This window comes from Rhinichthys klamathensis, unplaced genomic scaffold, assembly GCF_029890125.1.
Source record: "Rhinichthys klamathensis goyatoka isolate OS25496 unplaced genomic scaffold, OSU_Roscu_1.1 h1tg000079l_1, whole genome shotgun sequence".
NCBI lineage: Eukaryota > Metazoa > Chordata > Actinopteri > Cypriniformes > Leuciscidae > Rhinichthys > Rhinichthys klamathensis.
Genome location: NW_026606621.1, coordinates 3,014,298 through 3,042,192, shown reverse-complemented (window position 1 = coordinate 3,042,192; position 27,895 = coordinate 3,014,298). Strand labels below are relative to the sequence as shown.

The following is a 27,895-nucleotide window of genomic DNA, read 5'->3' as shown; positions in this document are numbered from 1 at the left end:
TAATAAAGTCTTGTCTGTGAAACCAGGTTTATTACCTTTTTTTTTTCTTATGTGGCGGAAATGGTGTTTCATAGTTTCAATAACAGGTGCATACAACATTTTTGTCATTAAGTTAAACAGCAGTTTTGGGCATGATGGACAGGCCTTCAAGCATGGACAGGTGTTCTCTATAAGCTCACTTTTAGAGGTTTAAGCAAACAGCCGTAATGGTGTTGTTGTACTCAAACAGAATAATGTCTCACTGGATCTGTTGTAACTCGTGCTTCATGTCTCCTGGTCCTGAGCGTCAGCTGGCTGTCACAAACTGTGGCCACATCATCTGTAATGTTTGCTTTCAGAGAGGTATGTTCAGATTTATAGATGGTATATCGGTGCTGCTTTTATATAACTGTAGTTGCTCTAAGCATTTATAACACTGGATGTGAGTTATAACTATTCCTATAACTATTATGATATTCCTATTAAAATTATCTGTCTATTTTGTATTGAATTGCAGTAGTAAAATTTTAGTATGAATGTTTTGTTAGTGAGATTATGAATTAAATATGTGAATATGCTGCCCTCTGCTGGAAATAGTATAGTACTAAGAGCAGCCTGTGTTTGTTTCCCCCTAAGAAAATCAAGGTGTGTGTCTCATTTGCAAAGCAAAGTGTCAAATCTCTCCACTGTCTGATAAGGTAAGATGCAAGAGATTTTTATGTCGTAGAGATTAATATTAATGAACTGTCCCTAAGCTGCGTATTGTTTTCATAGAGCAGCTCAGAGGTTCAGGAGCTTTTCTCGGATATCAATGCAGTTACAGCAGTCAAGTACTTCTCAGATATAAGCAAGGTGATCATGTACACAAAATGAGTAGATTGTAGATATGTTAATCAATCATGCATCAGTAGCACTTATAAAGACGTTTATTATGCTTTGTAGGTCTTACAATTCCAGGCCAGACACCAGAAGCGATTACTGGCCCACTATCAGCAGAAGGTGAGAGAATCCTGCCCTTAAAATGACTTATTTTTACTGAATCAAATTAATGTCACACAACACTCTAAGCACAGATTGAGAGAATGAAGGAGGATGAACTGAAAATGCAACAAGAGATGCAGAAGATGTCAAAGTAAGGACGAGTATCGCATTAGTACAAGCCATTTCTTTTTGCATTTTTGCCTTAATCTTGGTTTCTATTTTGAGCAGGAAAATTTCAGAACAGAATGCCTACATATCAAAATTAGAGATGACTGTTCAAAATCAAAGGTATTTCTACATGAATCTCTAAATAGATGAATACAGGGCCTATAAATAGTATTCACCTCATATATCTTTGTGTTTTACAACATTAAACCACAAAGAATTTACTTTTGCTTTTGTGGCACAGATCACCAGGAAAATATTTGTTCATATCGAAATAAGAAAACCTATTGGTCCAAAAATATTACAAACATAAATACAACACATTTAGTAGATGCACCTTAGGCTGTCCAGCTCCAGTCTTGAGTGTATGTGGATACTGCTTTGCACATCTGTCCAGTGCAATTTTCTCCATTCCTCTTGGCAGAACTGCTCAATCTCAGTCATGCATGGACAGCCTATGTCAAGTCAACTTCTTCACTAAAATCCTACTTAAATTCTCAATAAAAGAATATTAGAAGTGGTCTAAATATTACAAAATGCACATATCTGCTGTGGAAGTTTCAGGACCAAAAAATGCCCATCCAATCATTGCATTCGGTAAAATAGATAGAATATTAAACGCATAGGATGTCCTACCTGCCTGTCAATACCTCTGGGCACTCCTGCAGACATCACACGTCATCAGCACGTTCCGTAAGGCTATGCAGAGTCACCGAGCTCCACAAACAAACAGCAGCCACGTTTTACAGTTCCTCCTGATCAAAAAACAACAAGCTTATGCTGCCTTCACAGCATGTCATAACCATAATTACGAGATGGCAACCCGTGACGGCAACCCCTGGAGATGTTCACGTCCTCAGACTCAGGTGTATGGGAAATTTCTATCAATGGCGGAATTAAACTGCAGGAGTCAGATTAAAAGTGGTAAAAGTCAGAGCTCTGTAAGTTGTTTACGTTCATTAGTTTTGTAATGTTATGTGCTTTTTGCTTTTTTTAGACATGAGGCAATTTAACGCCATCTCTCGTGACGCTTTGCAGACTCTGCTTTAGCGGTGCGCGTTCATGTGTTTTGAAGGTGTGGCTTTCGACAGCTTTCTGAAGGTAGGGTGGGATCTCGTAGGGGTGTGTGGCGTGCTATAACAATTTTTGATCGATCTGCTTTTGAAGAATTATCGTTGTATCGTATACATTGCATTCTATCAGTTGCAGTTCTGGCGCCTCCATCTCAACATAAGTTACTGTACAACGCGACGTACATTCACATCACATGTTTACTTAGAGGTAGACCATGTAAACACTCACGGGACACTGCAATTCACAAAAGGTCATTATTTGCATTTGCTTTAATGCCTTGCCGGTTAAACATTTAATTCGCATGCTGATGCGCTGTTTTAACATGCGCTTTTCTGAAAAGCCTGTCAAACAGTGCCTGGTTACTGGACTAAGTTATCTTTCGAGTCCTATTGCGCTTATACTGTCAAATACACACAAGGTTTACATAAACATAGTTTGTTATGTCTAAAGTGAAAGCACACATTTGAGAGAAAATCTGGTGCGTGTCATAAGCGTTTATATTAGACGCGTCACGTACCGGTCTTAAAGTGACAGTAGCGCCTAATATTAAACATGTTGGCGCTTGAAAGGGATAGTTCACCCAAAAATTAAAATTCATTGTCATTATTTAGTTAATCTAATGTTGTTACAAACCAGTATTCATTTCTTTCTTGTGCTGAACACAAAAGAAGATATTTTGAAGAATGTGGGTAACCAAACAGCTGCTGGTTGATTTCCATAGTAGGAATAAAATATACTATGGAAGTCAGTGGGGACCAGCAACTCTTTGGTTACCCACATTCTTCAAAATAACTTTTATTTTCAACAGAAAAGAATGAGACTTGAAAGAAACTTATTAAGGTTTAAAACAACCTTTTGACAATTTTCATTTTTGTGGGAACTATCCCTTTAATGTTAATTAAACAACAAAATACAACGAGAAAATCACTCACTGCTTTTGACTGAAAACTTTAACAGTAGCGTTAAAGGGTTAGTTCACCCCAAAATGAAAATTCTGTCAGTAATTACTCACCCTGATGTTGTTCCAATGCCGTAAGACTTTTGTTAATCTTCGGAACACAAATTAAGATATGTTTGATTAAATCTGAGAGCTGGATCATTGGATCACTCCATTCTAAGGGATCAAAACTTTAAAGTTAAAGACATCGTTAAAATAGTCCAAGTGACTACAGTGGCTCTATCTTTAAGTTTATCAAGTGACGAGAATACTTTTTGTCTGCAAAAAACAAACAAAAATAACAACTTTATTCAACTATTCATTTTCTTCTCTGTGGGCCTCGAGATTTCACGTAGTGTAACTGCGCAGCACTTCTAGTTTATACGTCACACGCATCACACACATGACCAGCGTCGGCCAATAGTGAGCCTACGTGTGATGTACAACACAGAAGCGTTGCGCAGTTACACTACGTGAACTATCTCGAGGCCCACATTTATTTAAAATAGGGACATTTAGGCTGTAATGCTCAAGTCACTTGCTAAATGGTAAAACCAACATGAAAAACAATTGTGATAAAATCGTGAACCGTGATTTTCCTGACAAAAATCGTGATATGATATTTTTTCCATATCACCCACCCCTAGGATCTCATGCTTTTAAAGCTAGCTTGCTATTGCTACCCTCTCTGAAATTGCCTACCCTACTTTTAAGTGTTACCAAACTTTCTTTTCATCAATTAATCCAAACAATATTATTCTAATATTATTATCCAAACAAAAATATGAATGTTACACTGAAGACTGGAGTAATGGCAGCTGAAAATTCAGCTTTGTATTACAGGAATAAAATACATTTGAAAATATTTTACAACTGAAAACAATGAAGAAACATAAAACGTCATAGTATTTATATGCACTGTAAACATGGCATGTATCCTTCTAATGAAAAACAACTTATGATGGATGTGGAAATAGAAGAGCTGAAGAAGAAAACACCTTAAACATTGTACTTTATTAATGCATTGTACTCTGTCATTGAAATCATTCCAGTTCAAGACTGGCATTACAGTCCAACCGAGATCTACAGTCAGCAAGTCAAAGACAAGGTGCGTTCTAGCATGTTTTTAGCTCTCTTTAGATCTGTAAGACGAACAGATTGTCCAAACTGTTACAGTTTAAGATATTTTAGCCCTGGTAATTATGAAATAGATCAGGTGTTTTTTGTAAGTTATTATATCATTTCAAAGAGCTGTTTCTCTGTTTATTTCAGCTTCTTCAGTGACACAAGTTCCCTATTCTTCTCCACTCTTAATGTCACGATCCGTATCCTCTGCTAGCCTGTGAGTATATGATCAGTTCAGATCTCTGGGGAAGGTTTAAACTACGTTCTTGTTTCTCATTTCACATAGTTTCAGAATGATTTATTTTTATGTTTGATTTATTAACATTAAACTGTTTCATAATCAACAGTACAAAACTGACACGGCAGAGAAATGTAAAACTGATTTTAATTACATTCCAGCTGTCTGTGTTTGGTTTCTTTGAAAAATCATCAACATCCCATGCGAACGTCTATGAAATAGTATATGTCGTGTGTTTTTTCAGGATAGTCTGTGCTTTAATCACTGAAAGTCTGGCTTGTGATTTTAACATTAGTTTGGTTTTTCTTTCTCAGAGCTGATAGCATAGAAATCGACAGCAGGGGGCTCTCTCACAAAGTAAACTTACCCTATTTTTCTGTATACTTGTGTGGTTTTCTGTAGATTATATAAAACTCTGTTGTGACTTTGCAATCCTATACTTCTGTTTCTCCATCTAGACGGACGCCTTGAGTAGGATTTGTCTCAGAAGCTCACCGCAGAACTGCCGCATAGGTTTGTCAGTACTGTAGATTAAGTTGTTTTCAGATATTCATCATTGCCGTTTTTGGTTTTGGATCGCCTGGACAGGGTTTGTATATGTTAAAGATGCACTGATATGGCTGTTCTGGGCCAGTGACCGATAATCAACAGCTTGTTGAGGTCAATGCAATAACCAACTTTTTTTTACTATATACACATTTTAACCATTCTAATACAAAGTTTTTGCTAATTAATTAAAAATCACTAACTAAACAAAATATATGTATAACTAAATATAAATATAAATAAAGAATATAAATAAATATATTTGCATCATTACAAAACTAGCTAAAAAGTCAAAAACAGCCAAAAAGCCATAGAATACTGAAAACATTTGTAAATAAAAATTACTTTGGTGCGTTAACTCAAAAAACATATCAAAGTTTAACAGCTCGCACACATCATAGTAGATTTATTACAAAAAAATACTTTATTTAGAGGCCAAATACAAAGACAATAGTACACCTGATTCCATTTATATATATATATATATATATTTTTTTTTTTACCATATTATATCCAATAAAATCAAAGTTGATAAAAAATACATATACCTCAATAGCATAAAAAACTGTATATCAGACTGCATAAAAATTGTAAACAATTACAAAAGTTTTTACAAAAATTATACAAAGGAAATATAAATAAAGAGATTATACAATGGATTTCTTATTTTATAATTAATCAAAATAATAATACAAAGTTTTTTTCATTATTCAAAAACAACAACAAAAATATCATAATGTGATTATCGTATTTACAAGGAATAAATTAAACAAAAGAGAGAAAACCCGAAGGAAAATATCACTTAAAAACAATTTTTCAAGAAAGTTTTCATTCATTCCATGGCGAGAAAAATATTTCAAATAAAATATCCATCTAGATTCTTTCTGAAGAAGGACACGTTCTATGTTTCCCCGTCTGCGTGGAGACGTGGACAAGTAAAGGATAATGTACATCCAGCCGGTTGTTATCGCAGAATAAACCCCGACAGGGTGATCAGGACCCCTATGTGAAGAGAGCAGTTGCTAGCAAGCACTGCAAGTTCAAACTAGATGGACATTTAAGAGAAACGGTACAGTCATACCACTTAATAATCAGCATTTCACCACATAACATAATTATGGGGATAAGAGATATTGATTTGAAATTAAACTTTTAAAATCTTACCGGTTTGTTATCTTATAATCCGTTACCGTGTAAAAAACAATCGTCGCAAAATGGCAGCAGCTGCGTTTATATGAAACAAGAGAGCGAGTCTGCAATAACCACATGACATAAATCAATATTTTGTGTACAATTATTTAGTTGAGTTTTAATATTTTGTTTGCTCACCTAACGCACAAACTTCCACAAATAAATTTCATTCAAACAAGAGTAGCGCTGACTTCAGGTACCCGGATGAGTCTTTGTTATCAGTTTTACCGGTTGTTTTCTGGGATTAACATACCGGTGGATGCCGCGATTGACCAATCCACAGTGCAGTGTAATAATTTCTTATTTCTTCTCACAGGACTCATATGTTCAATATTTCATGTTCTGTTTTGTCTAATAGTTTTACCTTGATATTTTTTATGACACAGACAAGAAATCAAGTAAATAACATTCTCAGAGCAACATGTAACACACTGTTTTATGTTGTAAACCTTGTTGGTAATCGAATTTTTAAAAAAACTACTACTTCTAATATTATTTCTACAATCCGCTACTAGCTAAAAAAAAAAAAATTTGCAACAAATTCATTTTAGTTTTTGATACATTGATAAATTATAAAACCTGAAACCTGTACTGTAGATAAAAAAGAAATAAAAAATTCAAAAATAAACTAGCCATGATCTCACCACTGTATAATTATTGTGGTTTCATTTGATAATTAATTCAATATAATCCATAATAGGCTAAAACACACGCCCTAGTGTCGGAGTTGACTCCAGCACAGGAATTGAGCAAGCTCGTTGTTACTCCGTTATTGTGTCTGAAATCGCTCACTCGTTCGTCAGAGAGTTGTCACAGAAACAATGTCACAGTCACATAGTTTAATCCTACATGCAGCTTATTTACAGTCAAATAAAAGCTACTTACATTGTAATTATACCCCGTGCCAGCTTTGTGCTTTCATCAGTTGTATATGGTTTGCCATGGTATTGTGTTCATAATCATTAAACTAATCATAATTTTAAAAAACTGCCAACAAGAATCAACACATTAATAAGTGTACATTATTGTATGTACATAGACTAGATATTATTTTTAGTATCTTGAATAATGTTCAAGCAGCTTTTTTGCACTATTACAAGAGATGTCAATTATCACCCTCACCTGACCTTTTAGATGAATTAGAGAAATTCATTAAAGAATACATTACCTTCTCTCTCATTTATTTTACTCTGAAATAATATATATTAGACCAAGGCTTTTTCTCGTGACTTTTCCCTCTTTAAAATTAGGTACTATTGGCAACAACTAGGACAGTGAGGCATCATTTCAAGGTAATGTCATCTCTAAACTGGACTAATTTTGCCAGTCACACTAAAAGTGTGTTGTTTTAGTAAAGGTAGTTTTAGACTTTGTGTCGGAAAAAAATAATTGTCTACATTTAGTCTGTAATAATGACGGCAATCTTTTATTCTTATTGCCGACACGGTTTTGACTGATCCTGGGTTCACACTGTACGATTTATAATAGTCCTTTATTACTGTCGACTGTACTGAACATGTCAAACTGTGGGATCTCAGTTGTCATTCATTTCAAAACACATTAAAAACACGCACGCAAGAAGACTCATCCGGAGTTTTACACCATCAATTCATAACACCCCTTACTAAAAAGAAGTATACTTCAAGTTAATTGTATTAAATATACTTAAAGCTCCTGTCCGTAACTTTTTTGGGTTAAAAATTATCCAAAATAAACTTTTGAGCAAGTACATAACCAGCCAGTGTTCAAAACTATCTGCTTGCCTTAGCTCGATTCAAAACGGTAAGCTTGTAAAAAATTTTTTAATTCCAGTGGTACTGGTGGATTTCCGCGGGAAATTAGAGCATGTCTTTGCATTATTACGTCACATCTGTACACATAAAGAAGGAGTCTCGGCAAGTAGGCTATGAGTGTGAGGATTTTGGAGGTGGAGATTTATAGCCTTTTCTCACAGCACTTGATATAATTAAACTTATTAATTTTATGGCGGATCCAGAAAGGTTCAAACGACAATCACCAGTGACAACTGGAGATTCACCCGATGTAAAATGCAAGACTTTGGACTGAGAGTTTGGAAAAAGAGACTGCAACTGGGCATGCAAAAACAAGGATAAATATCTGAAGGGCATTAAATGTAGTCACGCAATGCTGATGTTGTTAACATTAACAATTTGAGAACAAAGTATAATTTGCTCGGTTTGACGTGATATGATAAGCGATCGTTAGATTTAATCAGCGTGATTTACTGCAATGGTTTTTTTCCCTTAGTTGATGAAAGAACAAAAGTGGGTGTTACTTACTTGTTCAGATGACATTTAAGGGTGAAAATTCTTATGTTGGTCATACTTCCAAAAAGAATAATCTGTGATTCTGAATGCCAGGATCCACACCGGCGCAGTGACTGACAGCCGCACATTCTCCATCGAAACATTGTGTTCATCCGCGCTGTGATGTGCCGAGGTACAACTCGCGTAAAGTTGATAATTCCGTGAATGACTGCAATTGCAGATTTCAAACAGAGATTGCGACAAAGAGCAAAAACAGCGGACTGCAGCTTTAATGTGGGTAGGTTTAATTAAAAAAAGCAAAATTTTAAACAAAAAGCTGAGATTTGACATTTTTGTCAAAGAATAAGTCCGGATTGGATTCAGAACGATGATCAAAACATAAATGGAGTCGATCGAGTCCATCAACACCCCTAAAGCTTCACAATCGTCAACCCTTCCTGCGTCGACATTTCATTAGGTAATGTTAGGCAGTTTTGATCTTTTATATGATGTTTAATGTTTGATGATCGCATTATTTTACATTTGTGTAAGCAATTGGGGTGTAACGATACCCTCATGTCACGATTCGATACATATCACGATACTGAACTCACAATACGATATTATTGCGATACTTCAAGACATTTCATAAAAGATGAACAAAAAATGTACTGTTGATTAAAATGCTAAATTTGATATTACAGTGTGTGTGTCAATGAATAGGCTGGGACTTGGTGCTTGTAAACCATTGCTGTGACAATGGTGACACCAGGATAAAAATATTCATGATTCTGAATCTGAAGCTGAAAATACAGAATTATTTTAGACGAATATGCTTGCACTCTGTCACTGACTAGATTTATTTAAAATAATGTAGGTCACTTTTTACTGGTAACATAAGACATTTGTCATTATCAGGGCCCACAAATATTCCCCATTGCCTTATTATACATTATATTCAACATTATATATACTAGTTTAATGTAGTACTGACACTAAAACTCTGAAAATTAGAGTTTTTTTTTTCTCACAATGTAATTTTCATTTTGGGTGAACTGTACATAATACATATTGCCACTGTAGTAGCAATAATCCTTCGTAATTATTTCGGGCAAAGAATTGACTCGGGTCTTCGTTCAGGTTTAATTTGTTTACTGAAAGTTCTTGCACAAACAAAAAATAAACAATAAATAAACTCCTGTCAAAAACTGTGTTGCTCCATCTTTCGTTCTTAAAGGAAATGAGCCAATCTTATAGGGAACGCCAATTCTTAAAGGGACACTATGCAGGAATTCCGTTTTGTCAAACAGCGACCCCTAGAGTCGCTGTGGAGAACTTGTATTTAAATGGTAAATGGTAAATGGACTGCATTTATATAGCGCTTTCACAGACCCAATGGCCACCAAAGCGCTTTACATTTGCCTCACATTCACCCATTCACACACTCATTCATACACCGACGGGCGACGGCAGCCATGCAAGGCGCCATCCAGCTCGTCGGGAGCAGCCGGGGTTAGGTGTCTTGCTCATGGACACCTCGACACTTGGTCAGGTGGAACCGAGGATTGAACCACCAACCTTCTGGTTTGTAGACAACCCACATGAACCACTGAGCCACTGCCGCCCGTTAACGTTACTGTCGTAAATACCACTCACGCAGAGCGTGACATGGCGTGACATGTTACATACAATAGTACATTGGGCCCTATCTTGCACTCAGCGCAATTGACTTTGTACACCAGCGCATGTATCATTCGTATTTTGCACCCGCGCAAAGCGGACTTTTCCCTCCACAGACGCACGTCGGTAAACTAGGAAATGAACTTGCGCTCCCTGGGCGGTTCAGCGCAAAAAAAGGAGGCGTGTTTCGGCGCAAACATTCCCTAGTGCTATTTTGCAGTTCCAGAAAACAATTCCGCCACTGACCAGAAAAAACCTAGTCTAAAGTCAGTGGTGAGTTGCGCGTTGTTCATAATGCTATTTTAAGCGCGCATGCTTGGCCATAATGTAGCGGGTGCACAACGCGCATACACTTTGATTCTCTCATCAACACAGATGCAGCAGTTTTCATCTTTGCAAATCATACATTATAACAAGGAAAAATATTAACAAGGAAAACAAGGAAAATTAACAAGGAAATCCTTGTGGTGTGCATGAAGATGTAATTTTTTTTCGTTTTTTCCCTCCCACGCCTGTTTAAGCGACGCTGATTTGAGTGGGTTTCTCCCATCCCCATACAACGTCACTTCTCTGTCTTTCACGGTCCTGACAAGAACGTCGGTCTCCTCGGCTGTGAACCGCTCCTGGCGCGCGCTTGGTAAATCCGCCGTTATAATAGCAATCCGCCATGCAACATGCACCTGCTGTTAAAGGGTATGTTGGACGACGCTCTGATTGGTTTATTTCACGTTACGCCCAAACCACACCTATGAATAAGGAAGCTACTTCAGACCAACCCCTTTTAGATTTGCGCCAGGCGCAAGAGGCATTTATCCCGCCGGGAAAATGGCAACAGCGCCGGGATCCGCCCACAAAGTTACTTGCGCTTTGCGCTTTGACACTTCGTTAAAACAATTCAGATCATTAAAATAGGGCCCATTGTGTTTAATTTGTCTTTTAATGAGATCTAATATATGTTGTTAGTGTTGAGAATTTTCACGTGATTAAATACATAGATCCGACTATTATCCCCTTGTACTTTAATGGTCCAGTGGCAGAACTTTTGCCAAGCGTGTCAGAGGTTCTGGGTTCTAGCTAATCCGCACTAAGTAGTATAGTTTTTTTTTCCTCATCAAAACCGATTGTTTATTAGTGGTTGTATATCAAGCAGGGACACGTTGTTTTGTGCATTAGGTTTTGTGATTTCACCGTAACAAATATAGACAGTCTCTCCGCAACGGATTGAAGCGCGCGTTCGTGTGAAAACTGTGCGCGTCACAACAGAACAATGTATCAGCGGCAACGAGCACTTTGGTCACTTGATTTAAAAAACAACACATTTCAGATCGCCTCTTATTTAACAAACGAACTAAATGAATGCTCTACTAGAGTTAACTGGATATGTTTTATTTGTTTGTATTGGTACATCCGTGCCGCGAGATGTTTCAATGGACATATCACACCCGCAAATTACGCCTATGCCCGTGTCTGACTCCTCTTTCGGTCAGTCTGCCGTTTCCTCTTTCTCTGTTCCTCCGATAATGCTTTCCTAGCTTTCTGCTTCTTATATGCCGGCTTAGCCATGACGATAGTGTGACAAACTCCATCCCTCCCTACCTTGTTCCTGGATGGGGGCGTGTATGTGTGCAGTGCCGTAAAGGAATATGTTACATCGCGAGAGCTGATATGACAGCACCAAGTCCCTTCCTGACGCTGAGGCCGGCGGCCCGCCGGACCAAAGTTGCAAGTGAGATTTTTCCACTCACAGGCACCAGGGGAGGGCGAGACGGCCACCATTCAACCCGAAAGAAGTCATATAACCATTTCAATAACTCCGAAGCTGTTCAGTTAAGCTAAGTCCCTTTAAAAGCGCGAAAGACAGTCCAATACTAAAACAGACCAAACCATTACAACATAAACAGTCTATAGCAGGGCTATTCAATTGGCGGCCCGCGGGCCAAATGCGCCCCGCCAATCATCTTCATGCGGCCCGACGGCACCAACCTCCCTCCTCCTCTTTTCCTGGCGGTGCGGCTAATTCAGTTTGATACTCGCTCCGATTGACCTGAGAAACGTTTTACGTGCGAATATTTCAGCAGTTATTATATGTGTTCTGAATTTATGTCGACTGAACCAGCGATAGGCTACCAATCGTGAATGAATCATTCATTTGGTTCGATTCTAAACGCGCTTGCATGACGGTCTAAAACTATTCGGATTCATTCGGACCGCTTCGTTACTGAATCATCTGAAGCGGTGAACTCGTTCAGTACAGTCTAACAACAAATAGCGATGTTTTCAGTTGTTTCAACACGGCCCAGCACAGAGTTGCGTTTACTCCCGGACACTATTATTAAACAGCGTTGCGACAACCAGTGAGAAGTGTTTCAATTCGACAGACACCTCTCTGTTACAAACCAACAATCACTTGATGATTTAATTAGTATTAAATCGGATGAAACAGCCTCAACATTCCCAACAAGACTGATGAGGAAAGCAGAAGAAACACTGTGAGCATGAACGAAATTAGAAGACTTTAAATCCCCTAATCACTCTTACAAACATTTACCATGAATGTACTGTAGTAATTTACCATGGTTGGGCAGAAATGTGCAATATTTATATTGAATAATATGTAGTAATAAATAAATATAGTAAATATATATATACTATAATATTATATAGGCCTATAATAGTAAATATAGTGATTTATATTGCATTAGTTTTATTAGGTGGGTAGAGGAATAATTAATGCTTGTTATGAAATTATGTCAGTTTCTTTGTAAAGGTGCGTATAGTTTTTAACTAGTGAGTAGCCTGTGGTTAACAAGTCTCACTGTCAGAATATTTTCATTTAAGCATAACAATTATAAAAAATTATTATTATTTCTCACCAACAGCTATAAGTTTGTATAAATAATTTATTTGTTCCAAGGAAAATAGTTGTACACAGCTGTAAATTATCAAGTCTAAATTATAAAGTCTAATACCACATTTCCAAGTAAATACCACATTTTTTAGGGTTACTTTAACTTATTTATTGAAACTGTTATGTTTCAATAAATAAGATAAACCCCCAAACCAACCCACCGGCCCACCTCTACTTTTCGATTTGATAATGCGGCCCTCGAATGAAACTAATTGAATAGCCCTGGTCTATAGTCTATACATGAATATCAGATGATGTCACTGACGTCACTCACTTCTAAAACTTGTCTTCCGCCATCTTGAGTACCTGATTCGGCAAGATCGATACGTCAGTCGCAAAGGAACTAGAGCTTAGATTCTCTGCCCGAGCCAGAACTTGACCCGATATTTCCCGTCACTATCCTCGGGCCGGGCCCTTGATCTAGAGACGTGCACTCCCAGCGCAATAGAGGGCGGCGCGGGACTAGATCTGATGGCCGAGTGCGAGCGCGGGCGCGGGCGGTAATGCATTCACTCTGTGTGTGCGGGTTGCGGAGAATAAAACGTTTTGCGGGAACTTTGCGGGATTGATTTTGCAAACTAGAAATATCTATGAATAAAACATATAAAAACTAATACAATTTTGTACATTACAAAATAGAAACGATTTACAGGCCAGAGTTTCTTTTTATAACATGTTTGCAGCATTGAGCGATTTAGCCAATCACAGACATATGTGTTGATTTCTTGAACGCAAAGGCCAATCAGAAGCATTTAAGATCGACTCCCCTCACCACTCAAAACAGACTTTTTGTTCAGAGCTGAATTCTGTATGCTGGCAAATCCTCTAATTATAACAAAGAAAGTTATATTTGTTAGCATATTATGAAAGATTATATTGTGCAGTCAGCTTCATTGATAATAACAGAGATGTGTGAGATCGGCTTTTTAGGAATTATTAAGGGAGCGCACTTTGAGAATTATTTTTTATAATTCAGTCAAATTCCTTCAGTCATATCATGCCAAACCATGCACGCAGTAGCCTGCTTGCTTTTATGTTGTAACAGTGGTTTGTGTGTGCAAACTCTCTGTGCAGTGTTCATTTTGTCTGTGGTGAGTGGATGTAAATATATTGTTAATGAGCTAACACTAGCTTAGGGGTGTGCGATATCACGATTTATGATCGTGGACGATTAAAATATCTCCACGATCTGCTTTTGAAGAAATGTCGTAGTATCGTGCATTATATCAGTTGCATTTCTGGCGCCTCGGTCTCAGCATAGGCTACAACGCGACGTATATTCACATCAAATGTTAACGCAGAGGAAGGGGCACTGCAGTTCACAAAAGTTAATTATTTGCATGTGCTTTAAAGCCTTGCCGGTTAAACAAGTCATTCACGTGTTGATGCGCGGTTCTTACGTGCGCTTTTCTGAGCGCATACACCCGATGCGCACATGCACTAAGCCTGTCTAACAACAGCGCCTGGTTACTGAACTAAATTATCTTTCTAGTCTTATTGCGCTAATACTGTCAAATACACACAAGGTTTACATAAACAAAGTTGGTTATGTATAAAGTAGAGGTGGGCATAGATTAATTTTTTTAATCTAGATTAATCTAGATTAATATTGAAATTAATCTAGATTAATATAGATTAAAATGGCTCATTTGAATTCTCCCGAAGGCATTCAGAATATGTGTGCTACCCAAATAATGACTAAAAGTAAGTCTTTGAGAATAGTTTGCCTCGCGTAGAGATGTGCATTTCTGCCAAAAATGCCATTCGACAATCGAGGAGCAAAAGTCGAATATCGGGAAAAAAATTTTTTTTTAAAAAGTAAAAAAAACGCAATGAGAGAAAGGGAGGCCAATTTCATCTTTAGCAATTTGTCATCAAACAAACTGTTTATTAATTGAACAAGTAACATGTTTTCGTCCTTTTTTTTAACATAGTAGGCTAATTGGAAGAAGAAAAAAAACAATACGCACGACAGTCCGTTTTTGCATCGCCAATGCTCGTTAGATCAAAAAATAATGTCATCATATGTCATAAGAATTTTATGTGAACCTGCCTTGTTACTGCAATAGCCTCATTTTTAAACAAATTAGTTTCAATCAATGTAAACTATTCGTGTGAATGTATCGTTCTGTGGAATCATTCATTCACAGACAGCTTACGAAGATGTTCAACTAATAAAGATCTTCATCGCTGGCAAAAATATGATGCATTTGCAGATTTGCATTCACTAGACTAGACTGTAGATCGGCCACTTCATCCAACGCTCTTGATGCTCTTAAATCTTCCTGTTTCGACTCCGAGTGTGAATTGAAAGCGCTTCAGACGATTCAGTGCGCGAGGAACTGAATAGATCAACTGATTCGCGAACCGATTTAGACAGATCATCTGACAACTTGTTTGATGAAGTCTTTGAACAGAATCGACTCAAAAGAGTGATTCATTTGTAAATGAGCATCGCTCATGCCCATACAAAGGACACAGCGCGCTTGGAATAAACTCATTTAACAACGTATTGCATTAAAATAAAGTAACGAGAGGAACGTCGCCCAACGTAACAAAGTAAAAGTACACCTTGTGTCCCTGACAGGAAAACACCCTACTGCGCGATCTGTGACAGTAGGCGCGGCGTCATACTACACATTAGAATTGCGCGAAAATATAACGATATTCGAAAAAGCTATTTATGATCCCAACCCAACTTTGATTAACGGCGATATTTTTTTTTATCGCCCGATAAGAGTCTCACGTTAACGCAGCACGTTAACGCCGATAACGGCCCAGCACTAGTATAAAGTGAAACAAACAGAGAAAATTGAGATAAAATCTGCTTGTCAAATGTCAGAGGCTGGAAGTAGCTACTACGCATCAGGTATCGTGTAAGGATCACACCCTAACGATGATATTTTTTGAAAGTAGCGTTTCTTTTCATGGTAATCTAGGTGCGAAATGTCTTTCGTAGCCATTTACTGTATCCATATGAAGCTCTAAATCGTAGCAAGCTAGATAGCTAATGCTTGTCAGCTACTCAAGATGGCGGCAGTCAACTAGAAAAAGAGCGGATGATGTAAGAGGTCACGTGACTGACATTCATGTATATCAATCTATAGTCTGACAGCTTCTTGTAGAAGACTTATCTTGGAAATGGGTCGATTCAGTGTGTTGCTTTTCGTCAATGCGCACACACAGCGCGAACATTCACCTGGCATTGTCTTGATGATGCGACCTATCATCCATTAATTGGAATCAATAATCAGAACTATGTCTCCAATCTCAAAGTTTCATTTCAGTCTGGACCATCGCTGACGTTCCTGCAGGAGGGGTAAATATTCCAGCGTCCACCGATGCCAGAAAAGATCCACCAGGTATTGAATTTGTTTCAATCTACGCCTTGCATAGACGTCTTTTGTTTAAACACACCTGGACGTAAGGCTGGTTGTTTCCTCATCAACAACAGATAACAACAGGAGTCAAGGCTTCGAGGTTGTTAGGGTCATCATAAGTTTTGGTAATGGGCCTATCATTGATGATTCACCTCACACAATAGAGTATGTAAGCCATCATCGTCCAATACTTGCTATTTCAGTACAGAATTCCAGAACCTTTTTCACAGTGCGAATCTGACGCTCCCAGACTCCCAGGTGATATGCGCCAGGAGTGTTAAATATCCACTGAATTTCTCTCTTTAGCATCTCTTCTTCAATTGTTGACTGATTCAAATTCTGCAATGCTTCATGCAACTCCTTTTCAGCTCCTGTGAAGTTTGTTCCATTATCTGAACGGATTACTGAAACATGACCTCTTCTGCTAATGAATCGGCGATAGCGTTGACACACGCATCTGTGTCCAGGGAAGGTGAAACTTCTAAATGAATGGTTCTAATGGTAAGGCAGGTAAAAAGCACACCATATCTCTTGACCATAGAGCGTCCTCTTCTCACCTCAAACGGTCCGAAGTAATCGACTCCAGTATTAGTGAGTGGTGGTTTGTCTGGCAAATCAGCCATCTTTTGCACAACAGTCTTAGCATGTAGTCTTCTGCAGACAAGATGCGCATTAATTGTTCTTCTAACTGCAGAATTTGCTTTAGGAAGCCAGTATTTTTGTCTTAGCTTAGCAAGAACATGATTTCGTCCGGAGTGACCAACGCCTTGGTGGAAATGTTGAAGAATTAGAGGGCATATGGATGTCTTTATGCAAGATGATGGGATTCTTTGATTCTTCAGGCATCACCGATCTGCTCAATCTTCCTCCAACTCTTAACACACCATACTCAAGGTAAGGATCCAATCGGAATATGCAGCTGTCTTCCCCTGACATGCATCTTGTTGCAACATTTTTATTTCTTCCGGAAATTTCTGTTTTTGACTGTAACGAATTAGATCTAGCTCAACATTCACCATATCCTCCATGGTAGGTGCTTTTTTTGCAAATTTCTTTTGTAGGTAGTCAATGTCTTCTGTACTAGAGTATTTTGTATATTGGGATCACTTTGGATATACTGATCCTCTTCTGAATCTCCTTCCTCTTACAACTTATATCCAGCAGAATTTCTTTGAGAAGCGTTAACCATGCTACGGCCTTTTTTAGACGATGCCAGCGTGAATAACAAACGTTAGACGTTTATGTCCTTCCTTACTGTCCTGAGTGCATATTGCGTTGACATTGGAAATCTTTTTGAGCTCTCTGTCGTCATCTGCAAATGACACTGAATGCTCTGGTCTATCCGGCCACTCACACTGCGGCTTCAGCAGGAAACATCTCGGTTACATATGGTAACCCTCGTTCCCTGAGGGAGGGAACGGAGACGTAGGTCAGACTGACCAATAGGAATCTCACTAGAGAGCCAATTTACTTCGAGTGAATCTAAAACAAGCCAATGCACATTGGCGTGCAATCATTTGCAACAGCTGCGCGTCCTCGTCAGCGCGGGTATATAACGAGCTGTGTGACCGGCTGTGTGATTGGACTTCAGTTTTGTGCTGAGGAGCCAAACTTGGGAAGCTGGCCCCCCGGCGGGCAGCAGCAGATGTGGCGACGGGACCTACGTCTCCGTTCCCTCCCTCAGGGAACGAGGGTTACCATATGTAACCGAGACGTTCCCTATCGGTCAGTCACTACAACGTAGGTCAGACTGACCAATAGGAATCCCTACCAAAGCGCACAGTCGCTGCACCCCATCCAGCGCCCTATGCAAGCCTCTGCACCTTCTTGCCTGGAAGGACGATAGGAGGAGGGTTACACAGAGAGTGTCTGACACTGTTGTTCCTTTATAACCCATACAGTGAGACTTGGATAACACTGGGGAAGCGTGCCCTTTTTTAGAGGGAGGGGAACGCTGCGGAACCCAGTTTCTTCAGAGAGTTATGTGGAAAATACATATGGACTAACCCAAAGTCTGTACTGCATATGATATAATGGGTGACTTAGCCCAAGGGAAAGACACGGGCTTCCGACTTAGGAGCAGCCGTGGAACATATACACATATGGGATCCCCAAAGGGTCGCACATATGGAACCCAGCCCGGGTCCGGCTCTCAAGGATTCAGCGGACAGGGGCCTGGCTCCGGACTCTCCGCCATGTCTGGGCCAAGGGGTGTTGGAGGACTCGACAGGTTTTTCACTCTGGAGCAATAAGGTTGCACAGCAGGGTGCAGCAAGCCGACAGAGCCGGGCCTCTCAGTGCTTCTACCCGTTTAGGGTGAGAACACGGGAGGAGACCGGCTCTACACGTAGGCTATAGTATCTAGCGAACGTGTTGGGTGTCGCCCAGCCTGCAGCTCTACAGATATCTGTTAGCGAGGCGCCACGAGCCAGCGCCCAGGAGGATGCAACGCCTCTCGTGGAGTGTGCATGCAACCTGAGTGGGCAGGGCACGCCTTGAGCATGGTAAGCCAAGGCGATGGCATTCACTATCCAGTGGGCCATCCTCTGCTTGGAGACAGCCTTTCCCTTCTGCTGACCTCCGTAACAGACATTGTATTCCTGCTTTTTAAGCTTATCGCAGGAATCCAGTGTATGTTCCTTGTTACAGAACAAACAACCTCTTGGGCTGCAGAATCAGATTTCTCTGTGTTCTGTTTCTTTCGTTGTGAGAATTCTGCTTTGTCTTTGTCAGCCGGCGAGACGTTTGTGGCAAAAATACTACCTTTGAAACCACTCTTCTTTGAGCTCTTCCTCTGGAGAACTGGACTTTCCTTTTCTCTCCACTTTAACATCCTGGATATCTCTAAAGAGTTGGTCATTCAAAACTTGAGCATTCAAGTCAATAAAGTTGACCAAATCCTCAAATGTGGCTCTTCTTCCATTTCGTCGCTGCATATCAAAGGTTGTGCTTCTCCAGCGTTCTCTGAATCTGAAAGGAAGTTTTGAAGTATTCTCATGTTTGTTGGATTGTTCGTCTCATTCAACACCAGCCATGGCATTTATCCAATAAGAAATAAGGCATAGGTCTTCATTCCCTTACTGTCCTCTGCTTTTATCTGTGGCCATTTCATAGCTTTCTCAAGGTAAGTTGTAGCTATCTTCAGTTCATTGCCATAATGCTGCTGGACAAGACGTTTAGCTTCTTTGTATCTCGTAACAGGACTCACAACTGCGAACAAGAGCTTGTGGTTCTTCACTTGTGAACTGTCCAAGATAGTATAACCTGTCTTGTGAGCTATTAGTCTTGTTCTCAATCACATGCTCGAAGGCATGAAAGAAATATAGGCAAGAGGATCTCCAGAAAACACTAGCACATCTCTTTGAGGCAATTGAGATAAGCTCTGCTGATTGACAATTCAGTTATTTCCTTTTGCCGTTGAATCACTTTGAACAGATATCTGCCATTGTTGAGAATTACCATGATCTGTAATTTGTTGAGATGGTCTCTGGGTAGAGCTTTGATCCTGGGTGCTTGTTGTAGATTTCTGTCATGATTCTGCCATCATGTCCTTGATTTTTCCTGGTCTTGTGTCAGGATCATGGCAGACCCATGTTTTGTGTACAAGCACATGGCCCAAACAAAAGGGCCCAAAACAAACAAAAGGGCTTGTATTGTCTTGTTATGTAACCCCGCCCCCTTGTTATCCTCGTCTTGTCATTATTGTCTAGTCAGCTTCACCTGTCCTCGTCATTAGTGTTCCCCTATTTAATCCCCTTGTGTTTGCTGTCCTGTGCCGGTTCATTGTTTCATACTTTGTGAGATTCTCTCCGTGAGTACCTTGTCTAAGTAGAACGTCTTGTTTAGTTCTTAATCTTGTAGTTGCGTTCAGTTACAAGGTACAAGGTACAAGGTACAACGCTCGAACAAAGCTGTTTTCTGTTATAATAAACATTGTGTTCTTGTCAAGTGTTATCTAGTTTAGTTATCCCTCGTTTGTATTGCCTCTGTTTTGCCCCCTCGTGGGTTTTGTTTTCCCCTGTTTTCTGTTATAATAAACATTGTGTGATTGTCTACCGTCTGCGCTTAGGTTCATCTGCAATCGTCATAACAATTTCATCAATCTGTCAATCTTATTCGTTTTGCGTGTTAGCTATGCCCAGTGGCGCAAAAAGTGGGTATATGCTATATGCGGCGCATAGGGGCGCAGCACCAGGGGGGTGCCAAAGCGATGGTAAAAAAATAAAATAAAATCTATACGTAGCTGCTGTTGTGCGTTTCTAAATAATTTCTGCATTTCCTCAATGTTATATAACTTTTTAGAAGACTAACAGGCTAGAGGAGGCACCCTCATAAGATTCCATCATAGAATTTTGATGGGGGGGGGATAATATCGCGAGCGGGCGGGGGCGCCTTGAGTGCTGAGCGAGCAGGTACGAGTCGAAAAAGATGGATGAAGCAAAAAAGCTGTCGGGGCTAAAAATAGAAAAAGAAAGAAGGAAAAGGAGATGGTATGTCACTATGGCGCATCACTGTTGGCGCAACAGTGATGCGCCAGCAGCTAAAATAAGTGGTTGGTCAAAGCAGGCAACAGGTAGGATTTTAAGTGTGACGTCCACGCATCTGGGCTAGGAGATTCCCGGTGGGCCAAAATTGTTGCTGCACACTCTGACACTGGGTAGTTGCGCCCCTGGCTGTGCCAATTTCTCTTGTTTTTTATTTTTAAGTCATCAACTCAACTACCCGAAGCTTAGTGTCCTTGCCCACGGCATCCTTGCTATTCCAGCCAGCAGCAGTAGCAGTGAGCGCTGCTGGCAGGACCATCGAGCAGAGGAGGACAGCCTTGAAGCCATCCACCGTTGATGCAATCCTTTTTCTGCATAAGAACCTGGATTAGCCTAAACATTGAAGGATGGATTATGTGAATAGATCCCATTTTACAGTTTTATTAGCCACACAGTTTTCGAGAAAAATGGTAAGAGTGATTTTCATTTCAATAAGCTGCATTTGTGTTACGTTAATGTTTTGTTCTGTTAGCTTGGGCAATTTTTGGTAGACCTAGCTTTGTTCATTTAATTTCAATCGGCTATTTGTTTGGGCCTCTTGTGCGCGCCTGTGTTAACATGCGCTTTGTTGGCCGTGTGCGGCGCACGCTGATGCGTTGCGCACATCTGTAAACATTTCCGAATGCCTTCCAGTTGCTAAATAAAAGCGGGCTTTCTACACAAACAAACGTACGTGTCATTAGTATGAGAAAAAAAAATAGATTTTTAACTGTCGTGCTCGGACATAAATATCTTAATGCCTGTCGGGCTCGGGTCAGGTTCGGTTACTGCCCTGTCGGACGCGGGCCGGGCTCGGACAGAAAAATGCGGCCCGATCCGCACTCTAGTTCACATCTACAGAATCATCCGCCATTCTACTTAATTAGAAAGCAGATCTTCACGTAAACCATCGCAGTAATCTTGAGCTGCTGCAATCGTTTCTTGTCTTCTAAATTACAAACTACACTTGTGAAAAGACTTACAATGCGAAGAAAGCTCCCTCTGAGAGAAATCTTTGCGAATAGTCTGTCTGAAGTGGCTAATAAATGTTCCACTTTATATGAAATCCTCTTCTAAACACAGCAACAGTTACAGTTCCTTCTAAAGTTCGCTGATGTTCGTGGAATGTCCTTTAGTGAATCCAAGCGGTGTTCTGCCACAAGCCTCCCTCGCCAATTCTTAAAGGCGCTAAAGACAGTCCAATACTAAAACAGAGCAAACCATTACAACATAAACGGGGGTGCTCAACGAATGTACATAAATAACATAAACCTTAACTAATTTAAATATTTACTCAAACATTTATGCCTTTAGTGTTGAATTTTAATTATTCCAATTAAGGCTCTTACAGTCACTGTCCACGATACATATTGTTGCATTTTTGTATTGCGATATATTGTGACACGATATATTGTGACACCCCCCTAGTAAGCAATCTTCTATCACTTGTTTCTGAGATCCTGTACTATTTCAGAAGATGCATAATAGCGCCCCCTACCGTATAACAGTGAAAACATGGATAGATGGAAAATTCAGTCAATGACGGTGAAAAAGTAGATTTGAAGTCAATTCCTATGTGCAGTACCAGTGGACTAGCCTACACAAAAATTCTGATTCTCAGAATTACAAACATGTTTTCTTTATAAATATATATTTTTTCAAACAATGTAAGTTTATAAGACAGTATCGTAAGTGACTATGGTGAACGTGAGCTGCATTTACATGCGGGATAGAAATGGTGGCTAGCAAACAGTAGTGGTTTTTGATTTGGTGGTTGTCGTAGGAGAAGTAACACTGCAGGAATGTTCTTTAACACTGCTAGAATTTCATCGCAGGTATAATGTATTCACAATGGTCATTAATCGGCTGTCAGCGAATATGTAAATCGTGGCCAAAATTAAACCGTATGAAACCGGCTTATAATTAATTACAGCAAATGCAGTCAATTCCTGGAATCCTTTGGTGGGAGTCAGGAATTGGACTCAACTCCTGAAAATCCAGAATTGAACACCCCTACTCGACAAAGGGCAACTGACTGATACAGAACATAGGACTACTTTTAACTCTTAAAATCTTAAAATTGAGATGCAACAGCCAAAGATGTTTGTTTGGGGCATGGGTACACAGTCCAACAATTACAAAGCAGAGCACACAAAATTTAAGAACACACTCTGTGTGAACGCTATCATATACATATAACGTGTGTTTTTTTTTTTTTTTGCAGTTTATGTTGATCGTTTCATGGGAAATGGCATATCAATACCTGGGCTGTGTACAATACATATACGATACCTATCATGACACGATATGATACATAGCGATATGTTGTGAGATATCTTGTTTTTTTTTAGGAAGAGGATCTAATTTTAGAAAAACTGTCATAAAGAACACCCCACTATGCATAAAACCTAAGCAAAAAGGTTGATTATTTAATCAAAACAGTGGGATCTGCATTTGCATTTACTAGTATTTTGTGCAATCTAAGTAATGGGAAATTAGTAAAGTGCTTGCAGGATTCTTTAGGTATGTATATACTCCCTATATGCCATGGTAACACTTTACAATAAGGTTCCATGAGTTAGCATTAGTTAATCCATTAGTTAACATGAACTAACCATGAACAACATCTCTGTTCAGCATTAGTTAATATTTGTTAACGTTAACTCACACATGTACTAATGCATCAATTCACATTAACAGCATGGTTAGTTAACATTATGCATTAGTTAACATGAACTAACCATGAACAATGCCTGTAAATAGCTTTACTGTTTCGTAAGGTTAACTTACTGTACATATTTACATTCGTTTATGTAGCAGTTGACACACACTAAGAATGAACATTTCTAACTCAACATGTTACCCTAAATGTAAAAATACTGTTGTGTACCTTATCAACACTCTTTCATATATATATATTAAGGCATTGATTTGTTGGTAAACATAATTCTACAGCGGAAAACAAATGTTAGTTCTCATACAGTTAATGTTGAAATAGTGTACACTTTACAATAAGGTTTATAAATTCCATTAATAAATACTTTATTAATGTTAAGTCATGTCAATAAAGAGTCTACAAATGTTAGTAACACATCAGTTAATGTTGAAATAGTGTACACTTTTCACTAAATCCATATACGTATTTGAATGTAAGTAATGGTAGTAAAGTGCGTATAAACATGAACAACATTTGTTTTCCGCTGTAAAATTATGTTTACCAACAAATCAATGCCTTATATCCAGTATATGAAAGAGTGTTGATAAGGTACACAACACTAAATGTATTTTTACATTTAGGGTAACATGGTGAGTTAGAAATGTTCATTCTTAGTGTGTGTCAACTGCTACGTAAACTAATGTAAATATGTACAGTAAGTTAACCTTACAAAACAGTAAAGCTATTTACAGGCACTGTTCATGGTTAGTTCATGTTAACTAATGCATTAACTAATGTTAACTAACTGTGCTGTTAATGTGAATTGATGCATTAGTACGAGTTAACGTTAACAAATATTAACTAATGCTGAACAGAGATGTTGTTCATGGTTAGTTCATGTTAACTAATGCATTAACTAATGTTAACTAATGGAACCTTATTGTAAAGTGTTACCGTATAGGTATATATATATATATACAGTATATACATACCTACATACCATCATTTTCACAAATTTGCGTTTTTGTAGTTTACATGGAGACTATAATGGTTTCGTTTTCAAAACCTTGCACTTTGAAACCTGTTTTCAAAATGTTTTCAGGCCCCCAAAATGCTGTTGTCATGTAAATGAATGGCCAAAACGCATAAAAAGTATATATATATATATATTAGGGGTGTAACGGTTCACAAAATTCACGGTTCGGTTCGATACGATACACTTGTGTCACGGTTCGGTTCGGTACGATTCGGTACGTTTCCGATACAGCAAAAAGAAAGAAATGCCAGAGAAATTTCCTTGATTTAATCTTTTTAATTATATTTTTATTAAAACTAACATCATAAAGTATGATATTTTTTAACTTTGAGCAATGATGGAGCTATACTTGACTTTTCTTAGGAGCTTATAAAACAAAACAGCTCCTTGGACAAAATTAAATGTAATATTGTAGTAGTTATAAACAAAGGTTTATTTTAGTTCAGATTAACATTTGAGGGCAGCAATTGTATTCATAATGTCAAAATAAAACCGACGTGATGTTACTTGAAAGCATTATAGCCTACTATTCCTGCCAAACTTCCATGGTTACAGTTAGTAGTGTTACTACAGTAAACCCATGGTGAATGTTGCTGATCTGTGGACACTGGATAGTTCATTCATGGCACAATGTTTCTACCTGGTTTCCACGTCAGCGCTGTTTGATCCGTTAATAACGGAGAAATGCGAATGTTTCTCACTAGATCTTGCAGCGATGTTATTACTTCAGTGGCGAATTCAAATGCTTTCTTTACTGGATTTGGCTGTGTAGTAACAGTGCTGATGATTAAGATCGGCTCGCGCTGTATTTGTCCAAACTGATAAACGGTCCTTCAACCACACAATAACGAGTGGTTTCGTTCCGCTTACATTACATTTGCCATTTGATGTTGGGCAATGTTGTGGTCACGCACATTATGAGCGCGCTTGCCACGCGTGACGCGCCTTCATTTGAAATAACGAAATTTTGGTCGGCAGGAAAAATGGTCCAACGAACCGTTCGGTTCAAAAATGCGTACCGAAAACCGAACCGAAAGCCTCGTACCGAACGGTTCAATACGAATACGTGTATCGTTACACCCCTAATATATATATATATACAGTATATATACTTTTTATGAAAACATTTTGAAAACAGATTTCAAAGTGCAAGGTTTTGAAAACGAAACCATTATAGTCTCCGTGTAAACTACAAAAACGCAAATTTGTGAAAACGATGACGTCATGCGTGTTCAATATCATGCTATAATGTATCAATATAAAATAATTTATCATACAGATTACACAAAAGAATTGAATTACATTTGAGTCCATTATGAGTCCATTATTTTCGACTCTTATTTTCGAGAAGAGTGGCTAGTACTTGGATATAGCCACATAGTTTTTCTTTACGAAGTGACACCACAGCGTTTTGGGGGCCTGAAAACATTTTTAAAACAGATTTGAAAACTGGCCTGGAATAAAATAATAATACAGCGTGTCTCTTGTCAAACAACATGACTCTTGTCGATCTCCTTGGTGGTTTCTTTAGTCAAAATGAGTCCACACTTTAGCTCTGAACACCATGGCGGGAGCTGCTATATTTCTATCGTCTTGTTAGCTGGGTATGCTAAAGCTAGTGATGCACCTTTGCGCTTCTCCGCATCACAGTTTACATTCTGAAATCTAAACCAATCTGTGTTACCTTAAATTATATTAAGTTTATCTCTGTAAAGCTGCTTTGAAACAATCTACATTGTTAAAAGTGCTATATAAATGAGGATGACTTGACTTGACTTGAAATAACACTGCCATCTAGCGGTTGGGTTTAAACCAAACACAAAGCCACTGACACAAATCTTGGATGTAAACTAATAAATAAATATCGATAGTGTTTTTAAGAATCAATACAAACATATTGTGATATTCACATGTATCTATTTTCTTACACCCCTAATACCTAAATCCAGTTAGTGAAATGCTATAATATATCAATATAAAATAATTTATCATATATAGATTAACAGAATTACATTAAAAAGTTTTGGTTTAAGTTTTCACAGTTTTTGGGCAAATATATCGGCCAACATTTTATTTTATTTTCGACTCTGTGAAAGGAGTGCTGCTTCTGAGATGTCAGAAGTACTTATCCACTCTTCTCAATGATATCAACAATCCATTTATATGATCTAGCTGTATACTTTGTTCTGTAATGAATGGTCTCCTCCTTTTAGGTTCAGTTCATCACAGGGCATCAAGTCAGAGCTCTATGGGAAGCCATTCAACGCCATTCAGTGCCACTGTCAGGTATTTCTTCCACTAAAGAATGACTCTACTGTCTTGTATCTTGAAAAAACTATTCTATCTTAGCATGAACGCCCGGAGTAATACGAGAAGTATCTCTTGCAGTAGGGAATTCTCCAGTGGTCTACGGGAGCCTGCGATGAGTCCATCCCATAATATGGCCTACCGCAGAGAGTCATTATGGGAAACGCCTGTGTTCAAACTGCCCTCGGCCTACAAATACGGTTCTGTGTCGTCCCTGGGACCCCCTCTCTGATGTACACTCCAGTCCAAAAGCAATACGGCTAATCACAACTCAAAATATTATTGTATGTCACAAAGCTCTGCTATTTTTACCAGATACTTTTAGGAAAAAGACATCAGGCCTATTAATATATCAACATCCAGGCCTGTAGTCGAGCAATGAACACACTGCAGCGCTGCCCTGTAACTGACTCTCTTATGATGCATTAATGCTGCCTCTCAATGAACATCTGTGCTCTTGTTTCCATAAATGTTCCTATGTATCGTAGCAATTAGTCACAGACCCTCATTGAGTGGTTTGTGACTGTGAATTTTAATTTGCCATTTTGCGCATGACTCGCATTGTGTCGGCAGCATGTGCTGTTAATCACATCCAATATGTTCTCTGCCGCATGTTTCTGTTCTGATTCTCTTCTGATTTCACACTGATAACATTGTACTGAGGTGGTCAAACTTTGTTTACATGGATTAAATTGATGCATCTGATAATGTGGCTTGAGTTTGTTTGGGTCTTTCTCTTGTATCTTGTTTATTATCTTGGTAAATTGTGAGATTCATCTAATCAAATCTGGTATCACTTTATAATAACTGCATGATGCTATGAATCATTAGTTAAGCATCAGTAAATAGTTAATCATTTGTAAAGCATTAATAGACATTAATAAGCAGTTTATAAATGCAGC

The 27,895-nt window shown here is 38.6% G+C and overlaps 1 protein-coding gene across 1 annotated transcript; it reads left to right on the top strand.

Moving 5' to 3' along the window:
- Positions 1 to 85: 85 nt before the first annotated feature.
- LOC130085465 (probable E3 SUMO-protein ligase RNF212) lies at positions 86 to 27,651 on the top strand. The gene is made up of 13 exons (XM_056251229.1): positions 86 to 160; positions 230 to 342; positions 616 to 677; positions 754 to 831; positions 922 to 978; positions 1,053 to 1,111; positions 1,189 to 1,248; positions 4,189 to 4,244; positions 4,409 to 4,478; positions 4,814 to 4,856; positions 4,958 to 5,012; positions 26,900 to 26,972; positions 27,078 to 27,651. Exons 1-13 carry the CDS (start codon positions 132 to 134, stop codon positions 27,223 to 27,225), a joined length of 903 nt encoding a protein of 300 aa, XP_056107204.1. The 5' UTR covers positions 86 to 131; the 3' UTR covers positions 27,226 to 27,651.
- Positions 27,652 to 27,895: the final 244 nt, after the last annotated feature.